Source organism: Dendrobates tinctorius, unplaced genomic scaffold (assembly GCF_039654945.1).
Source record: "Dendrobates tinctorius isolate UK_male_01 unplaced genomic scaffold, ASM3965494v1 ptg000070l, whole genome shotgun sequence".
NCBI classification, from domain to species: Eukaryota; Metazoa; Chordata; class Amphibia; order Anura; family Dendrobatidae; genus Dendrobates; species Dendrobates tinctorius.
Genome location: NW_027361738.1, coordinates 63,522,949 through 63,538,583, shown reverse-complemented (window position 1 = coordinate 63,538,583; position 15,635 = coordinate 63,522,949). Strand labels below are relative to the sequence as shown.

The 15,635-nt window shown below is 39.1% G+C and overlaps 1 protein-coding gene across 2 annotated transcripts in view; it reads left to right on the top strand.

The window, feature by feature from the left end:
• Window positions 1–15,635, top strand: part of APBB1IP (amyloid beta precursor protein binding family B member 1 interacting protein) — a 148,178-nt gene that overhangs the window by 116,374 nt on the left and 16,169 nt on the right. For both annotated transcript variants that reach the window (XM_073581766.1, XM_073581765.1), the window contains exons 8-10: window positions 4,751–4,825; window positions 9,164–9,307; window positions 14,679–14,789. In XM_073581766.1, coding sequence (XP_073437867.1) covers window positions 4,751–4,825; window positions 9,164–9,307; window positions 14,679–14,789 — 330 coding nt within the window. The remainder of the gene's footprint in view (window positions 1–4,750; window positions 4,826–9,163; window positions 9,308–14,678; window positions 14,790–15,635) is intronic.

Below are 15,635 nucleotides of genomic sequence, written 5' to 3'. Positions count from 1 at the left end.
GCAAATATTTTGAAGGGAAAAAGGGGCTAACGGATCAAGAAATTGAAGGAACTGTCAAGTTCGGTAGAGGAAGCCTGATATGGGGTTGTTTCACAGCCAAAGAAATTGGATCCTTGACCAGGATTATTGGTGATCTCAGTGTTGAGCTATATGTGAGTATCCTACAAGGCGAGTTACTTTGTAGACTAGAGTACTATGGGTGTGAAAAGGACAACATAGTGTTCCAGCAGGACAACAACCCGAAGCATACGGTGAGACTGGCAAAGAAATGGTTCAGTGACAATGAATTAGGGGTTCTTGATTGGTCCCCACAGTCCCAGACCTCAACCCAACTGAACACTTGCGGGTAAAGTTGAAGAAAATCTGTATACACATCCAAGTGTGGCGACCAGTATGCAACTTTAGAAACGTGTAGAAAAGACCTGAGATCAGATTTCAGTGGAGACATGTTTAAATCTGATGGAGAGCAGGCCAGAAGGATTAAAGCAGTGTTGAAAAACAAAAATGGATCTACAAAATACAGACAAAATAATTCAAATTTTAATTTAGATTTTTAGAAGTAAAACAGGAACAATGCAGTGACATGACAAAAAAATTAGCATATGCTAAATAGCTGCTAGTCAAACTTATGTATGAGATATCCACGATGATATAAAATGATGGTAGTGCCACATTCAAAGCAGTAGTGGATGGTGAGATATGGAGCCTGAAAGTCAAAAGTTCAAAACATTGTTACCCTTTTGCTCATCAGTGTATCACTTTGGAGATTAGTCTGGGGTATGAATTTATCTAGGGAATTTGCTGTCTTTACTTATCAGGTCTGGAAAACATCTGTATTTGATTAGGGTCTCTGGTGTCTGTTTGTTTTGTGTATTTGGTCAGGATCTGTATATGGGGTAGATTTTTTATTGATTGGGGGGTCTGGTCTGGGGTCTGTATCTCTTTTCAAGTTTGTTCTGGGGTCTGTATTTGTTTAAGGGGTCTGGTGTCTATATTTATTTTGTTGGTTTGGACTTGATCTGTATTTATGGGGTCTGCATGTATCACTTTGGAAAGTAGCCTGGGGTTTCAATTTATTTTAGGGATATTTCCTTATCAGGTCTGGAGTAGATCTGTAGTTAGGGGATCTATATTTGATTAGGGGATCTAATGTCTATATTTGTTTTGTGGGATTGGTCTGGATCAGTATTTATGGGGTCTAGTTTTATATTTCATTAGTGGATCTATATCCACTTTATACATCTGTTCTGGGGTCTGCATTTACTTAGGGGATCTGGTCTGGGATTCCTATTACAAAGAGGATCTGGTCTGTGATCTGTATTAATTCTGGAGTGCGATGAAGGTCGGGCACGTGACTGTATAAGTGGATTGGGCAGAATTTAAAATGAAGTTTGCACACTACACCACTTCCATTGAGACTTTTCAGAATCTCACTGATGTGTCTTTCCCAAAGTTACTAAGTATGTCCTAGGCTGAGTAACAATTAGTGACCGAGAATGCTGTGAATCAAGTAGCAATAAAAGAATTATGGAGTTGAAGGTCGTCATTTGCTTTCATGAAGCTCTACTCGTAATCTGCTTTGATTTCCCACATGAAGAAGGGTGATGATGATGATAAATGTGACAAGCGGACATTTTTTGAATTCCCATTTTAGAATTTTCTTTTACTGTTGTGGTCACTGAAGCCGCAGAAAAGCTATTAATTCCTTCCCGACGAGGCTTTAGTGAAGCTGTTCTCTTCACTGCTGGAGACCGACTGCTCCATTGTGCGAGATATCAATGTAACTGAACACCGTGACGGCTGCAAATAATCAGCAGCGCCGCGATAGGAAATGGTAATCGGCCTCGTCATGTGGATAAATCATTATTTAGAAAATTACACCGGTATTAGATATCAGGAAAGACACAAATTGTGCAAATATAAGGAATAACTAGATTAATCTATGCCCAGTGCAAACTACAATGTGGCCAACAGCTGCTGGAACAAAGTATTCTGCATAGTCACAATTCATGTTACTGCTTGCAATGGTCTTAGGGCCCCGTCACACATAGCGACGCCCCAGCGATCCCGACAACGATATTACCTTGTCAGGATCACTGGTGTGTCGCTACATGATCGCAGGTGAGCTGCCAAACAGGCAGATCTCAGCAGCGATCAGGACAGCGACACGCGGGTAACAAGCAACGCACGTCACTTAGTTACCCACTGTGTACCTTAGTTACCAGAGCGCTGGTGCAGGGAGCTGGTAACCAAGGTACACATCGGGTTTCTAAGCGGTGCGCGGCACTTAGAAACCCAATGTGTACCTTAGTTACCAGAGCCAGCTTGCTGATCGCTGGTCTCCCGCCTGTCACACGCAGCGATGCGTGCTGGCCAGCGGGAGACCAACGATCAAAAAAATGTCTTGGCCATTCCAGGACGATCAGCGATAACCGGCAGGGGGGCCGGTCGCTGGTGTCACACACAGCGATCTCGCTGGTTAGATCGCTGTTGCGTCACAAAACTTGTGACTCAGCAGCGACCTCGCTAGTGAGATCACTGTGTGTGACGGGGGCTTTACATTGCCTGAGAAGCCTGATAACAGGCAAGTATTCACCAAGGTGACTCGCTGTCACTTAGAGGTGAGATGCAGCAAGAAATTACTATGGATGAATGCCAGTCACTAGGTAACAATGGAAAGAGATTATTTCTGCACTGCATTATCATCAAGGGCGTGAATCTGGAGCCGTTACATCATTATGTGCATTATTCTTGCGCTGTGACATCATGTCCATCATCATTGCTCTGTGACATCACTTTGGGCATAAAGTATATACTATACATAATCTTTGAACTACAGTTGTGCTCAAAAGTTTACATACCCCGGGAGAATTTTTGCTTTCTTGGCCTTTTTTCAGAGAATATGAATGATGACACTAAAACTTTTTCTCCACTCATGGTTAGTGGTCGGGTGAAGCCATTTATTGTCAAACTATTGTGTTTTCTATTTTTCAATCATAATGACAACCCAAAACATCCAAATTACCCTGATCAAAAGTTTACATATCCTGGTGATTTTGGCCTGATAACATGCACAGAAGTTGACACAAATGGGTTTTAGTCTGGCTACTAAAGGTTACATCCTCACCTTTGACCTGATTGCTTGTAATCAGTGTGTGTGTACATAAAAGCTGAGTGAGTTTCTGGGGTCCAGACAGACTCTTGCATCTTTCATCCAGACACTGTCATTTCTGGATAGTGAATCATGGGGAAAGCAAAAGAATTGTGAATGGATCTATGGGAAAAGGTAGTTGAACTGTATAAAACAGAAAAGAGATACAAAAAGATATCCAGGGAATTGATAATGCCTGTCAGCAGCGTTAAAACTGTGATTAACAAATGGAAAATCAGGGGCTCTGTAAAAACAAAACCACAGTCAGGTAGACCAACAAAAATGTTGTCCACAACTGCCAGGAAAATTGTTCGGGATGCAATGAAAAACCCACAAATAACATCAGCTAAAATACTGTACTCTCTGAAGAATAGCGGTATGGCTGTTTCAAGATGCACAATAAGGAGGCAATTGAAGAAAAATGGGCTGCATGGTCGAGAGGCCATAAGAAAGCCATTACTGCGCAAATACCACAAAGTATCTCACCTACAATGCACAATACAGCACAGAGACAAGCCTCAATACTTCTGGAACAAGGTAATTTGAAGTGATGAGAATAAAATTGAACTTTTTGGCCACAACTTTAAACGTTACATTTGGAGAGAGGTCAACAAGGCCTATCATGAAAAGAACACCATTCCTACTGTAAAGCATGGAGGTGGTTCGCTGATGTTTTGGGGATGTGTGAGCTACAAAGGTACAGAAAATTTGGTCAAAGTTGAAGGAAAGATGAATGCAGCACATTATCAGCAAATACTGGAGTCAAATTTGCACTCATCAGCCCGGAAGCTGCGCATGGGACATACTTGGATGTTCCAACATGACAACGATCCAAAACACAAGACCAAGTCGACCTGTCATTGGCTAAAGCAGAACAAAGTGAAGGTTCTGGAGTGGCCATCTCAGTCTCCTGACCTCAATATCATTGAGCCACTCTGGGGACATCTCAAGCGCACAGTTCATGCTAGACAGCCCTGGAATTTAGAGTACCTGGAGGCTTTTGCCAAGAAGAGTGGGCAGCTTTACCATCTGAGAAAATAAAGAACCTCATCCACAACTACCACAAAAGACTTCAAGCTGTCATTGATGTAAGAGGGGGCAATACACGGTATTAAAAAATGGGTATGTAAACTTTTGATCAGGGTTGTTTTGGGTTGTCATTTTGATTTAAAAAGAGAAAACACAGAAGTTTGACAATAAATTGCTACACCCAACCACTAACCATGAGTGGAGACAAACTTTTGGTGTTATCATTCTTATTCTCTGAAAAAAGGCCAAGAAAGCAAAAATTCTGCCAGGGTATATAAAATTTTGAGCACAACTGTACAGTACAGACCAAAAGTTTGGACACACCTTCTCATTCAAAGAGATTTCTTTATTTTCATGACTATGAAAACTGTAGATTCACTCTGGAGGCATCAAAACTATGAATTAACACATGTGGAATTATATAATTAACAAAAAAGTGTGAAACAACTGAAAATATGTCTTATATTCTAGGTTCTTCAAAGTAGCCACCTTTTGCTTTGATTACTGCTTTGCACAGTCTTGGTAGAGTAATGTACTATGACCCTCACGTTTTTTTTCTTTTTTTTCCAGAATTTCTACATGGCCAGGAAAGGAAGTGCAGATGTGAAAGACATGAATGAGAAAAATAAAGTCTCACTGTTAGAGGTAAGAAAAAATAATAAATTATTTTATGAATGACTTGGAGAGGTTTTAATGTTTGGTGGGAAAAAAAAAAAGAAGAAAAGTAAAAATGCATACAACAGTGTTTAGGATCGGGGTCATCCCAATCTGGAATATGGAGGTCATTCATTGCAGCCAACAAAGATCTCAGGATCTTTAAGCAAAAAGGCTTCTATTTTCTAGTGATCAATAAGGTCTCTGCTCATGTACCCCAATAATGTAAATCTTCTCTGCTCACGTACCCAATAATGAAAAACTAGTCTGTTTGCGTACCCTAATAATGAAAGTTTTCTCTGCTCACATGCCCCAATAATGCACAACTCCTCTTCTCATGTACCATAATAACGTAATCCTTCTCTGCTCATGTACCCCAATAAAGCCTAACTCATCTGCTCTTGAACCCCAATATTGAAAAGACTCCTCTGCTTGCATACCCCAATGATGCAAAACTCTGCTCATGCACTCCAATAATTCACAATTTGACATATTGTGTGACCGCTGCAGCCAATCAGTGGCTGCAGCAGTGACTAAGGAAGGAAGGAGATGTGCAGGAAATTCAGGCAGCCGTAGGGAGGGACGACAAGAGATCAGTAGGCACTAGTGATGGGCAAGTAGCATCGCTGCTCCGGTGTCCTCCGAGTATTTTGGCATGCTCGGAGATTTAGTTTTGGTCGTCTCAGCTGCATGATTTGTGGCTGCTAGACAGCTTGAATACATGTAGGGATTCCCTAACAGGCATTCCACACATGTAATCAGGCTGTCTAGCAGTCGCAAATCATGCAGCTGAGACGACCAAAACTAAATCTTCGAGCATGCCAAAATACTCGGAGATCACCCGAGCCACAACCCCAATAGCCGCCTCTGTCTTTTGGCCTCATGGCAGCCATATGGTCTGTCTCCATTATATGTATTGCCTTGTTGTGTGTTGACTATTTCCATTCCAAAAAATTGTGTATGTCATTCCATTACATCTATCAAAGTATGAACTTAAGACCTTAAGGGTGTGTGCACACGTTGCTGATTCTGCAGTGGATCCGCAGTAGTTTCTGCTGCGGTGTACAGTACCATTACAAGCAATGGAAAATGAAAACTGCAGTGCACACGGTGCGGATTTTTCCACGCGGATTTGCTGCGGTTTCAAAACCACAGCATGTCAATTCTTTGTGTGGATTCCGCAGCGGTTTAGCACCTGCTCCATGACAGGTGTCAAACCGCAGGGGAAAACCGCAGAAAATCTGCAGATAAACCACAGGTCTTTTAAAAGACCTGTGGATTTAGACAAATCCGCGCGGAAAATTCCGCAGCAGAAACCACAACGTGTGCACGCAGCCTTAAGATTCACTTTTAACTCTTTGACATTTTTATATATTGAACTTTTGATATTCTTTCCTTTTATTTCCAGCAATTGCAGAAAATTATCTCACCTCACCCCTTCTGTTTACACTCCTGCCAAACAATCCCTTACTATTTCTGTCTCCCATTTGGAGACCTCCTTTGTGACAATAATACTCTTTGAAAGCCTCCACATATGTCTTATGATCCTAAATTAGATTATTGATCTTCTCTGTTCTTCTTCCAAGTTTTCTGTTTCCCATATAGGAGGATGGTTCAGACCAAATTCTCTATCCGGCATATGAGTAATCAAAGTCTTATAGACGTAGAGAGATGTAGAACATTTGCTTTTTTGTTCGCCATTTTATATTCTGATCTTTACTTTTTGCTGTTGGGCGACTTCCAGTCGACCAAAAATGAGCCACATAGTGGTCGATTCATCATTGAATTTAAGTTTTCTCCAATTATTATTATTATTATTATTATCTTTCCTCTCCACCCCCCTAATTCATTACCAATTTTGTACTGTTTTTCAGGTCTTTTCCACTTTTCGTTTCTATTTGTCAATGTGGATGTGGTTAGCCAATCCAAGATGTATTCATCCAACTCAATATTTACAATACATTTTTGAGGGTTTATTTTTTTTATAGATTTTTTCTTACCCACAGATATAGACTATCGTTTTAAAAAAGAACATCTTTTAATAATTTTCGCAAGTGTAATCAAACATGGTGCACCATTTTGATAAATTCGGCAAAAAAAGCTTAAAAAACAAATTTCTGTATAAACCCCCCCCATACAAATTATTATCATGACCGGACCTTAGTTCCCAGTCATGAGATCACACAATGGTCACAAACCATGTAAAGCTCTCTGCAAGCGAAACACTTACCTTTTGGCTTAGAGGTGGTCTTGTCATTGGTAAATGGTCTCATGTTCACCAAGACCCTCATATTTATTAGTACAAACTACGGTATATAGCAGTAATGTACTTCAAAATCCGTATATTTCATTTTTAAGTATTCCTTTCCTACATGGAGATCACAGCGCCCGCGCCGTGCTCCGTATTCACAAATTTAAAGCTCCATGAAATATAAGGGGCAAGTATTCCCTTCTCCGTACAGTGAGTCAGTCCTGTTACCTAATGTGATGGCAGTGGAAATTGCTGCTCTATTAAAGGGAGTATATCAGCTGTTTTTAGCCATGTAATCCGAGAGCAGCACAAGGTAGATCCGGAGCCTGATTCCAGTGATATGTCACTTACTGGATAGTGTGTTGCTTTGACTAAAATTAGCGATTTATAAACAGGAGATTATTATCACTACCAGACATGGTTGGACTAGGAGGCACGAGTGATCTAGTCCTCTAGTGATAATCTCTTGAGGATAAAACACTGATTTTACAGCAACACAACCAAGTAAGTGGCACATTGCTGGAATCAGGATGTCAGCAGCTACATCACGAGAGCCCCGGCTTTCAGATTACATAACAAAACCTGCTGACACATTCCATTTAAAGTGAAATGATATAGCTTTTTTCCATATAGGAGGTGAACAGGGGTTACTGATGTGCATGAAAAAGCTGTGAAGGAGCTATAGTACTAGTACAGTCCATCAGTCTGAAGATCCTAGGGGTCCCTAATTAGACTTTAATGCCTGCAGAAATGTATATTGCCCTGTCGTGATTTCATGGAGCCAGTCTGTTTCATTATGTCCAGAGGTTATTTACTTCATCTGACAACTTACTTCCCCGATAATGCTGAAAGACGACTGAATGACCACAAACCAAGCAAAACTTTCCTATCTGTCCCAGGCATAGTTTGTTCTCTGTACAATGATCATATGTGTTGGATGCCAATGGTAGAACAGACCTACTGATGTGTCTATTTTTATTTTTTCCTCTTGGCTCGCGAAAATTAGCGTGAGAAGAACAGCTTCTTAAAAAAAACTACAAATCTATCTTATCCACATCATTTATCTAAAATGATTAGCATGGGATGATCAGCTATAGAAAAAAATATTTATATATAGCATTGTTTATGCTATATGTGTCTGAGCAAGAATCTACTGAATTTGTATATTGAAAAAAGTACAAATTTATTGAATAGAGAACCTATGATAAAAACAAAATTAGCAAATAGTAAGTCAATAAATAGTAAACGTAAATAACACAGGGCGCTTAATTAATACTGTTTTGATCAAAAAAGTGTAAAAGCCATCCCACTGCGACAAGGTGTACCCCAATCGGTACGGTACTTAACTCTTTTAGTTGACCTCACTACGTGTCAGCAGATGGAAAACATAGGTAAGGGCAGAGCAGGACCTGTCACAACTGTTCAGATTCCATCCGTGGAAAGCTAAACAAAATGAAAAGCCCAAAAAAGTGAGCTAAAGTGCAAAAAACTAAACCAAAATATTGAGCTAGTGGATAAGTACAATACATAGGTGTGTATTCACACTGTGGCCATTTAACAAGCAGAGCCTAAGATAAAAAAACAAAATGAGCAAACACCCTGTAGTAAGCAAATGAATAGTAATAGTATATGTAAAAACTAGGGTATACAGTACCAGCAAAGTAAATAAGATGTCTGAAATCCCATGCTTATTTTTTTCCTTGCAGACTTGAACCTTCACATCTGCAGAGTCTCAGTTCTTTCAGCGTTTTTGCAGAATTTTTTCACCCATTCAAATGATTCAGGGAACAAAGTAAAAACGCACAAAAAATGCAAACAAAGACTCGGGAAAAACGCACTTATTTTATGCGTTTCCCCCCCAACTCTGGTTTTTACGGCAGAGAGATCTTCTGTAAATACTGATGAACGTGTGCACCTATCCTTAGACCTAATAACTTAAATAATTAAATAATATATTGCCATCGAGGTCTCCTATTCAAAATAAAAATGTAGATCAAGCAGATGATTATTTTTTTTCTGATTTTGTATAGTTCACTAACTACAACATTTAAATGTCTATCCTATTTCTTTCCTTCCAGCAAAGTTTTTGTGGAGCATCGGTGGTAGTGCCGGATCTTGAAGGAGCTTTTTATTTAAAAGAAGATGGCAAAAAGTCTTGGAAAAAAAGATACTTTCTCCTGCGTGCTTCTGGAATTTATTATGTTCCCAAAGGAAAGACGAAGGTCGGTATATAAAAGAGGAAAATGATCAAGGATTAAAGGAATTCACAAGGGTTAAAGAAAAGTATTCCCAAGGTGGCTTCTTCTGGGCATGTCTGGTGCACATGAGAGTTGCACCACTTGTGTAAATACTAAGCCTTTCCTTATTGGGTTTTTTTTTGTTCTATTTCCAGACATAAGAGTATTAGATTTATTTTAGCCAAAACACTTTAAATGGAGACCTTGACATTCTTTCTATTAATGAAGCTACATTAACGCTATTTCCCAGCGAATGGCCAACAAATTTCTTTTGAGCACCTTCTTCATCGTAGACTTATAGTCACCAAAGCAGCCCGGCCTCGCTGTGTGCATCAATAGAACAACTGTCTGGTGGCCAAATATGTTAAATTGCACTATGTTAATGCAAATAGTCAAAGAAGACATTTGAGATGTTGCTGATATGGTCACACATTCCTTGTACACAAGAAACATTGACTCTCATTGAGATTGATATAAGGTATTTTTTTTACTCATTCTTGGCAATAGTCTTTTGCTCATGCAACATTGAACAGATTGTGAAAATTTTGTTTTCTGTTTTACTAGCGGACAAAATGGACCATGTTGTAATGGATTATGCTGTTATGCCTTATAGTACAAGACGGCATTGTGCTTTCTGATGATATAAAAGCTCCTTAGATTACTTTCCTACACAGGCTTCCTAACCAGAGATGGAAACATTGAAAGTTCTGGTCGTTGCCCTAAGTAGTTATCCCGTAAGGGCTCATTCCAACGTCTGTTTTTCGCCTACGAGTGCGATCCGTGTTTTTCACAGATATCACTATGATATCACTATGATAGTCTATGGGGCCAGTCACATTTCCATGATTTTATGCAGAACAAGCAGAAGATCATGGCGACATGCCTGATTGTGATCCAAGGGTCAGATCAAAATAGTCAATGGGTCCATGAAAAAATTGGACCTCATATCAAAGTGCGATATGATTTTTACGGAATGTTAGAAATGAGAAGGCGGAGGAAGTCTTTTTTGTTCTCCATGTACGGGATGAAACATTCCGATGACACTCGGACAAAACTTGGACAACACTCAGAGCAAAAGAATTGGTCCGTTTTTCTTGTGTCTTTCAACCCCAACAGGCTAATTAAAGGCCGGAAACTTTGGTCAGTTATCTGAGCACAGAAATCTCCAAGGGGGTCCAAACTTTTGCATCGGCCCATTTTCCTGTTTATAATATTTAAAATGTAAAAGAGGCCTTTTAGAGATCACTTCATCTTCAACTTGCTTAACTGTTCACAATTTTGACCAGGGTTGCCAAAACTTTTGCATGCCATTGTATGTATATGTATATATACAGTATATGTTATCCTACTAATTGATTTCTGCCGGTTTAGTAAATAAAGCACAACAAACGTGTATTGTGCACAGATAATGGGATTATTCCACTAACTTTGGATTATGGAGGTTTCTGTATGTGCACTTATGTCACTTCTTTGTCTCATGGAATATTTGAAATTGTGGGAGTTGGTGCAGAGTGAAATGCTCGGCGTCCAAGCAGCAACTGTTGAATGCCAGGGCAATCTCAGGTTGCCATAGCATTCACTTTATAAGGAATAGCAAGGGGGAGAAAAATGGAACATAATGTGACGCTGATTCACATCTCATGGACAAACCATGAGTCAGGGAATTCAAGGAGTCTGAGATCAAGAGCCAGGAGGGTACGTCATAAACAGAGGGAAGAGACAAAGGCATAGTCAGGTCACAATCTGGGGTCAGAATTCCAAGGTTAAATTGCGTCAAAGCAGATGGGTAGTCACAAGGCAAATCCAAGGTCCGGCAACAAAAGATCAGAATAGAGAACAGAGGAAACACACCACTGAGCTGAAAGCTATGACCAGCAGAGGTATTGGACTGACATCTTGGCTAAATAGCTGGTTAATCACTAAGAACAGAGAACACCTGAATTAAGCTCAGCACCACCCAGTCTCAGGTTGGACCTGTCCATCAAAATATCGACAGCTCAGCACTGGATGACTGAGCTGTCACTTACCAAACTGACAGCTTAGCACAACCCTAATTCCCTAGGTCAGCAAAACTGTCACACACTGTGTCCAAGACACACTGAGCAGAAGAATCGTGACACATAACAGTCAATCTATTCCTCATCTGTCTGTTTGTGTTTTACAAAAAAAAAAATCCATTCACTTTCTAGGAGGGAACAATTGGTTTTAAAATGGAGAAAAAAAATGTAAAAAGGCAAACAAAAAATATTAATCTACACGAGCTCCGCAGAATGGAAAGTGACTGACCATTAAATTGAGATCCAAAGGTGATCCGTGCTGTGTGACAGCCGTTTGCTTCGAACAATGGCAACACAGCCAATATTCAATCACCATTAACTTTACCTTTCCTCCGGTCTCTTCATGCCTCTCTTCCCTGTGTCTGTTGAGTGCATTTACTAAAAAGTTGTTTTATATAGTGCGGATGAAATGAATGCATTGGTGTTCTGCAATGTTCAGTATTCACTGGGTTAAAAAATAATTCACTCTATAGAGCCGTCACCACGACACATAAAAAAGTCAAAGAGCTAAATTACCACTAGGGGGAGTATACACTAAACTCAGTATGCAGTAAGATCAAAAGCTCCTCCTAGTGGGAGTTGTAGGTAGAGTTGTATTATTTAAATGGATTTTCCAGGTTTAACCCCATTTTATTTCTTTATTATTTTTTTTTCACAGACTTGGCTGTATGAGGCTTTATTTTACGCAGGAAAAATTGTATTGTTTTTAGTACAGTATTACATTACATATAAATCGCCCTGTAATTTATATTTTTTATTTTGCAAGCAAATATATATAAAAAAAAATTAGTTTTAAATATATTTTTTTACTTATCATGTTTCACACCAAGTAACTTCTCAGAGTTTACAGTCATGTGGCTAATAGTTTTTTTTTTTTTATATGGTTGTAAACAAATATCTTATAGGAAAACAGATTTATTTTTTTTGGGGGGGGGGCTTTTTAGTTTTTATTATTTTTTGTAGATATTTTAAACGTTATAATTTCTTTATTGTGTTTTTTTCACTATAATAGGGGTATCCATCAGAGCCTAGTTTACAGCAGAAACAAAGCTCTCTGTGCCATACTGTACACCACTGGCAGAACCGATCCGGGTCGGCTAGGACCAGCAGCTCTGCTATGCCGGGCGGGTATCTCGTGATCATTTGATCGCCAGGTCCAATAGAAGCATTGGTGGTGTTGAGGCAGAAGAAAAATCAGAATCAGTAATAAATTGCTTCTGGCTTCTGCGTCTGACAGTCTGACCCAACCACCTCCTGCTAGACTGCTTCTCGATTATTCCATTGTTTTATGCTAATTTTTTATGCTGTTTAAAATTATGTTATAAATATTGTATTATTTATAGATGTTTCAATAGTTTTTAAGTAATAAAAGCTATAAATACAGTTCAGAATAATTTGTTTTACAAACCCCAATTACTTTTTCTGCTACTTTTTTGTGTTCCCAGAGCTATATCTTTTTCCCCCATTTTTTCCTTCTACATACGTAGCCACATGATGGCTCCTATTTTGTGGACTGGGTTGTAATTTTTTATTCGTACAATACATGTGACTTATTGAGAATTTTTTAAATATATTGGAATGGTAAAAAAATAAATAATTCCGGTATTTGGTACAAGTATTATGTCGCATGGTTATTCCCAATGTTAAAAGTTGCTACCTATCCTAAGGATAGATGATAACTTGTGGATTGGTGAGCATCCAACTTTTTGGTGCTGCGAGTATTTTTTGGTGCTATTATTATTTAGTAATTAATTCTTATTATTATTGCTTGTCCCTATTATAGGCTTTCACTAATGGCTGATTTGGAACAGGCCTCTATTAAGTCATTTATAGCACACCCTGTTGATATGACTGAGATGGGAATATCCCTTTAAATGGAGCTGAAATCCAATATTATAGTCATGTTTTTCTAATCTAACAATAAAGTCTTTAAAAATCTTCAAAAATTATATTTTTTTTAGGATTTTTTTTTTCAGCTGTGAAGTATTGAGACCTTTACCCCTAGAGATTCTATCATCCAATATATAATTAGTTACCACAAAAAATGTCAAATCTCATCGGGCACGTCAACAAAGACTCATGTAACTCTAACCTCCCATTTATCATAAAAATAAGGGAGAAACGAAGAGATCCCAAAGGCATAAAAAAAGAAATTTTATTCAAAATTATTTAAAATACAATACTGAAAGTGTTAAAAGGCATAATGCTGTCCGGGGGACACTGAGCAAAAAAAGGTACATGAAAAATACCCATATAAAGTCTGCAGTACACTATTTTGTAATAATATGTTATACTAGTACACTATTACACGTCTCCCTTTAGCTGCAATACAGCATGCAGAAATTTAAGAAAAGCAATTCACAAGCGATTTTCACATATACATAATACAAGCAAGATTAGCTATGTAAAATCTGACGTGCAAGGTAGGCACAATTATGACTGCTTCAATATAGGCACCATCAAAAAACCAGACTTTATCACAAGCGCTTCCAGCATTCATGTGATACAGGCAAAAAAATCCCCATGTAAAAGGTAAGTATTCTAATGTGCCATAGAAAGTAACAAAGCGGGTACAAATGTGACCGCTATCATATAAGCACCACCAAGTGAAGAGACAATGTTATAACCTGCATGTAAAGTAGAAAAGAAGATATATTACCTAGTATCAGACACGAGTAGCTCAGTGTCCCCTCACCCCGACGCGCGTTTCGCCGCCAGCATCTTCCATACAAAAAGAAAAAAGTAATCTTGCAATTTTCACACTGGAGGTTTTTTTAGACTCCTACTTTCCTGTTCTTTTCAGAGGACTTTACAGATGTCTCATTATCATCAAAAAGACAGAATTACAAAGATAGGTAACACTTCTATACACAGCTGATAACACAGGATCCACCAATCACAATAGACGATGTCACAGCTCACCTCCTCCACCTTCCTTCACAATCACCCTTGTACATGCTCATTTGATGCTTACAGCAAAAGATAGGGTCGGACTCTATTCATTGTTTCTAATGTACGTATCGATATATATGCGATTATGTGTGTATACACACACATACACAGTACATATGAAACTAAAAAAGACAGTTGCCAAAAAATGATTCATACATTTACCATAGAAACCAAAATTACACAGCAGAGTGCGGATTTTGCCGTTTGAGGGCTTAGATCAGAGTTGTCCCTATATAATAACTTTATAGAGTGAGTTTATGAATCTGTTTATTTTCAGACTGAGTGCTGTGCCCCTATAATAATTGCCTTCAATTCCTCAATTACAACCATGTGCTTCTTTTTTGCAGACATCTCGTGATTTGGCTTGCTTTATCCAGTTTGATAATGTCAATGTTTATTATGGCATGCAGTATAAAGCCAAGTACAAAGCTCCCACCGATCACTGCTTTGTCCTGAAGGTATGTCGCTGGCATAAACCGGAGTATAGAAATCAATGGAACTGATTATTATACCCTCGTAGGTAATCAGCCCCTCGGGTGGATAATTATAAATGGTTTGTTATTACAAATGGGGCTTATTCTTAGTTTTCACCTCTAATCTTCTAATCTTTTAACATCAATAATTACGCCAGATGAAGAATGACTTCAGACCTGAACAATATTACAGCGATCATAAGGGACAATATGGTCTGGTCAGGGAAATTAATAGAAATCATGGGGCGCCCCTCCCAAAGAAAATACCACCTAAATATCCGGTGGAGTCACAGAAGAGCATATCTCACAACTTGGTAGCCCTTACAAAGTCATTTTCCTCCTATTCAAGCCTCTTTCATTGTCCCCGTAAATTATGTTGCCAACTATAGCGTCCCCCTGAAGCACGTTATCATACCCCACAGTGAATTCTTCCACAGTACCCTCCATGCACACTGTATGCTGACCCTACTGTAACCCCCTCAGTCTTCCCCCAGCAAAGTATGGTAACCCCAAAACAGTCTGAAGCCGCAACTGTGATTGCCACACAGCCCTCCATACAATATAATGTGCCTCCATACAGTATAATAGCCCCTACAGCCCTCCACTCATTATTATGGCCCCAATACAACCATCCACACTGTATAATGCCCCCCATTAGCCCTCCAAATAGTATAATGGCCCCCACCCAGTCCTGCAAACAGGATACTGACCCCCACACAGCTCTCTACACAGTATTATGAACCCCACAAAAACCTTCATACTGTATAATTGTTTGCATACAGTATAATGGCCCCCACAAAGCCCTCCAAATAGTATAATTGCCCCCACATA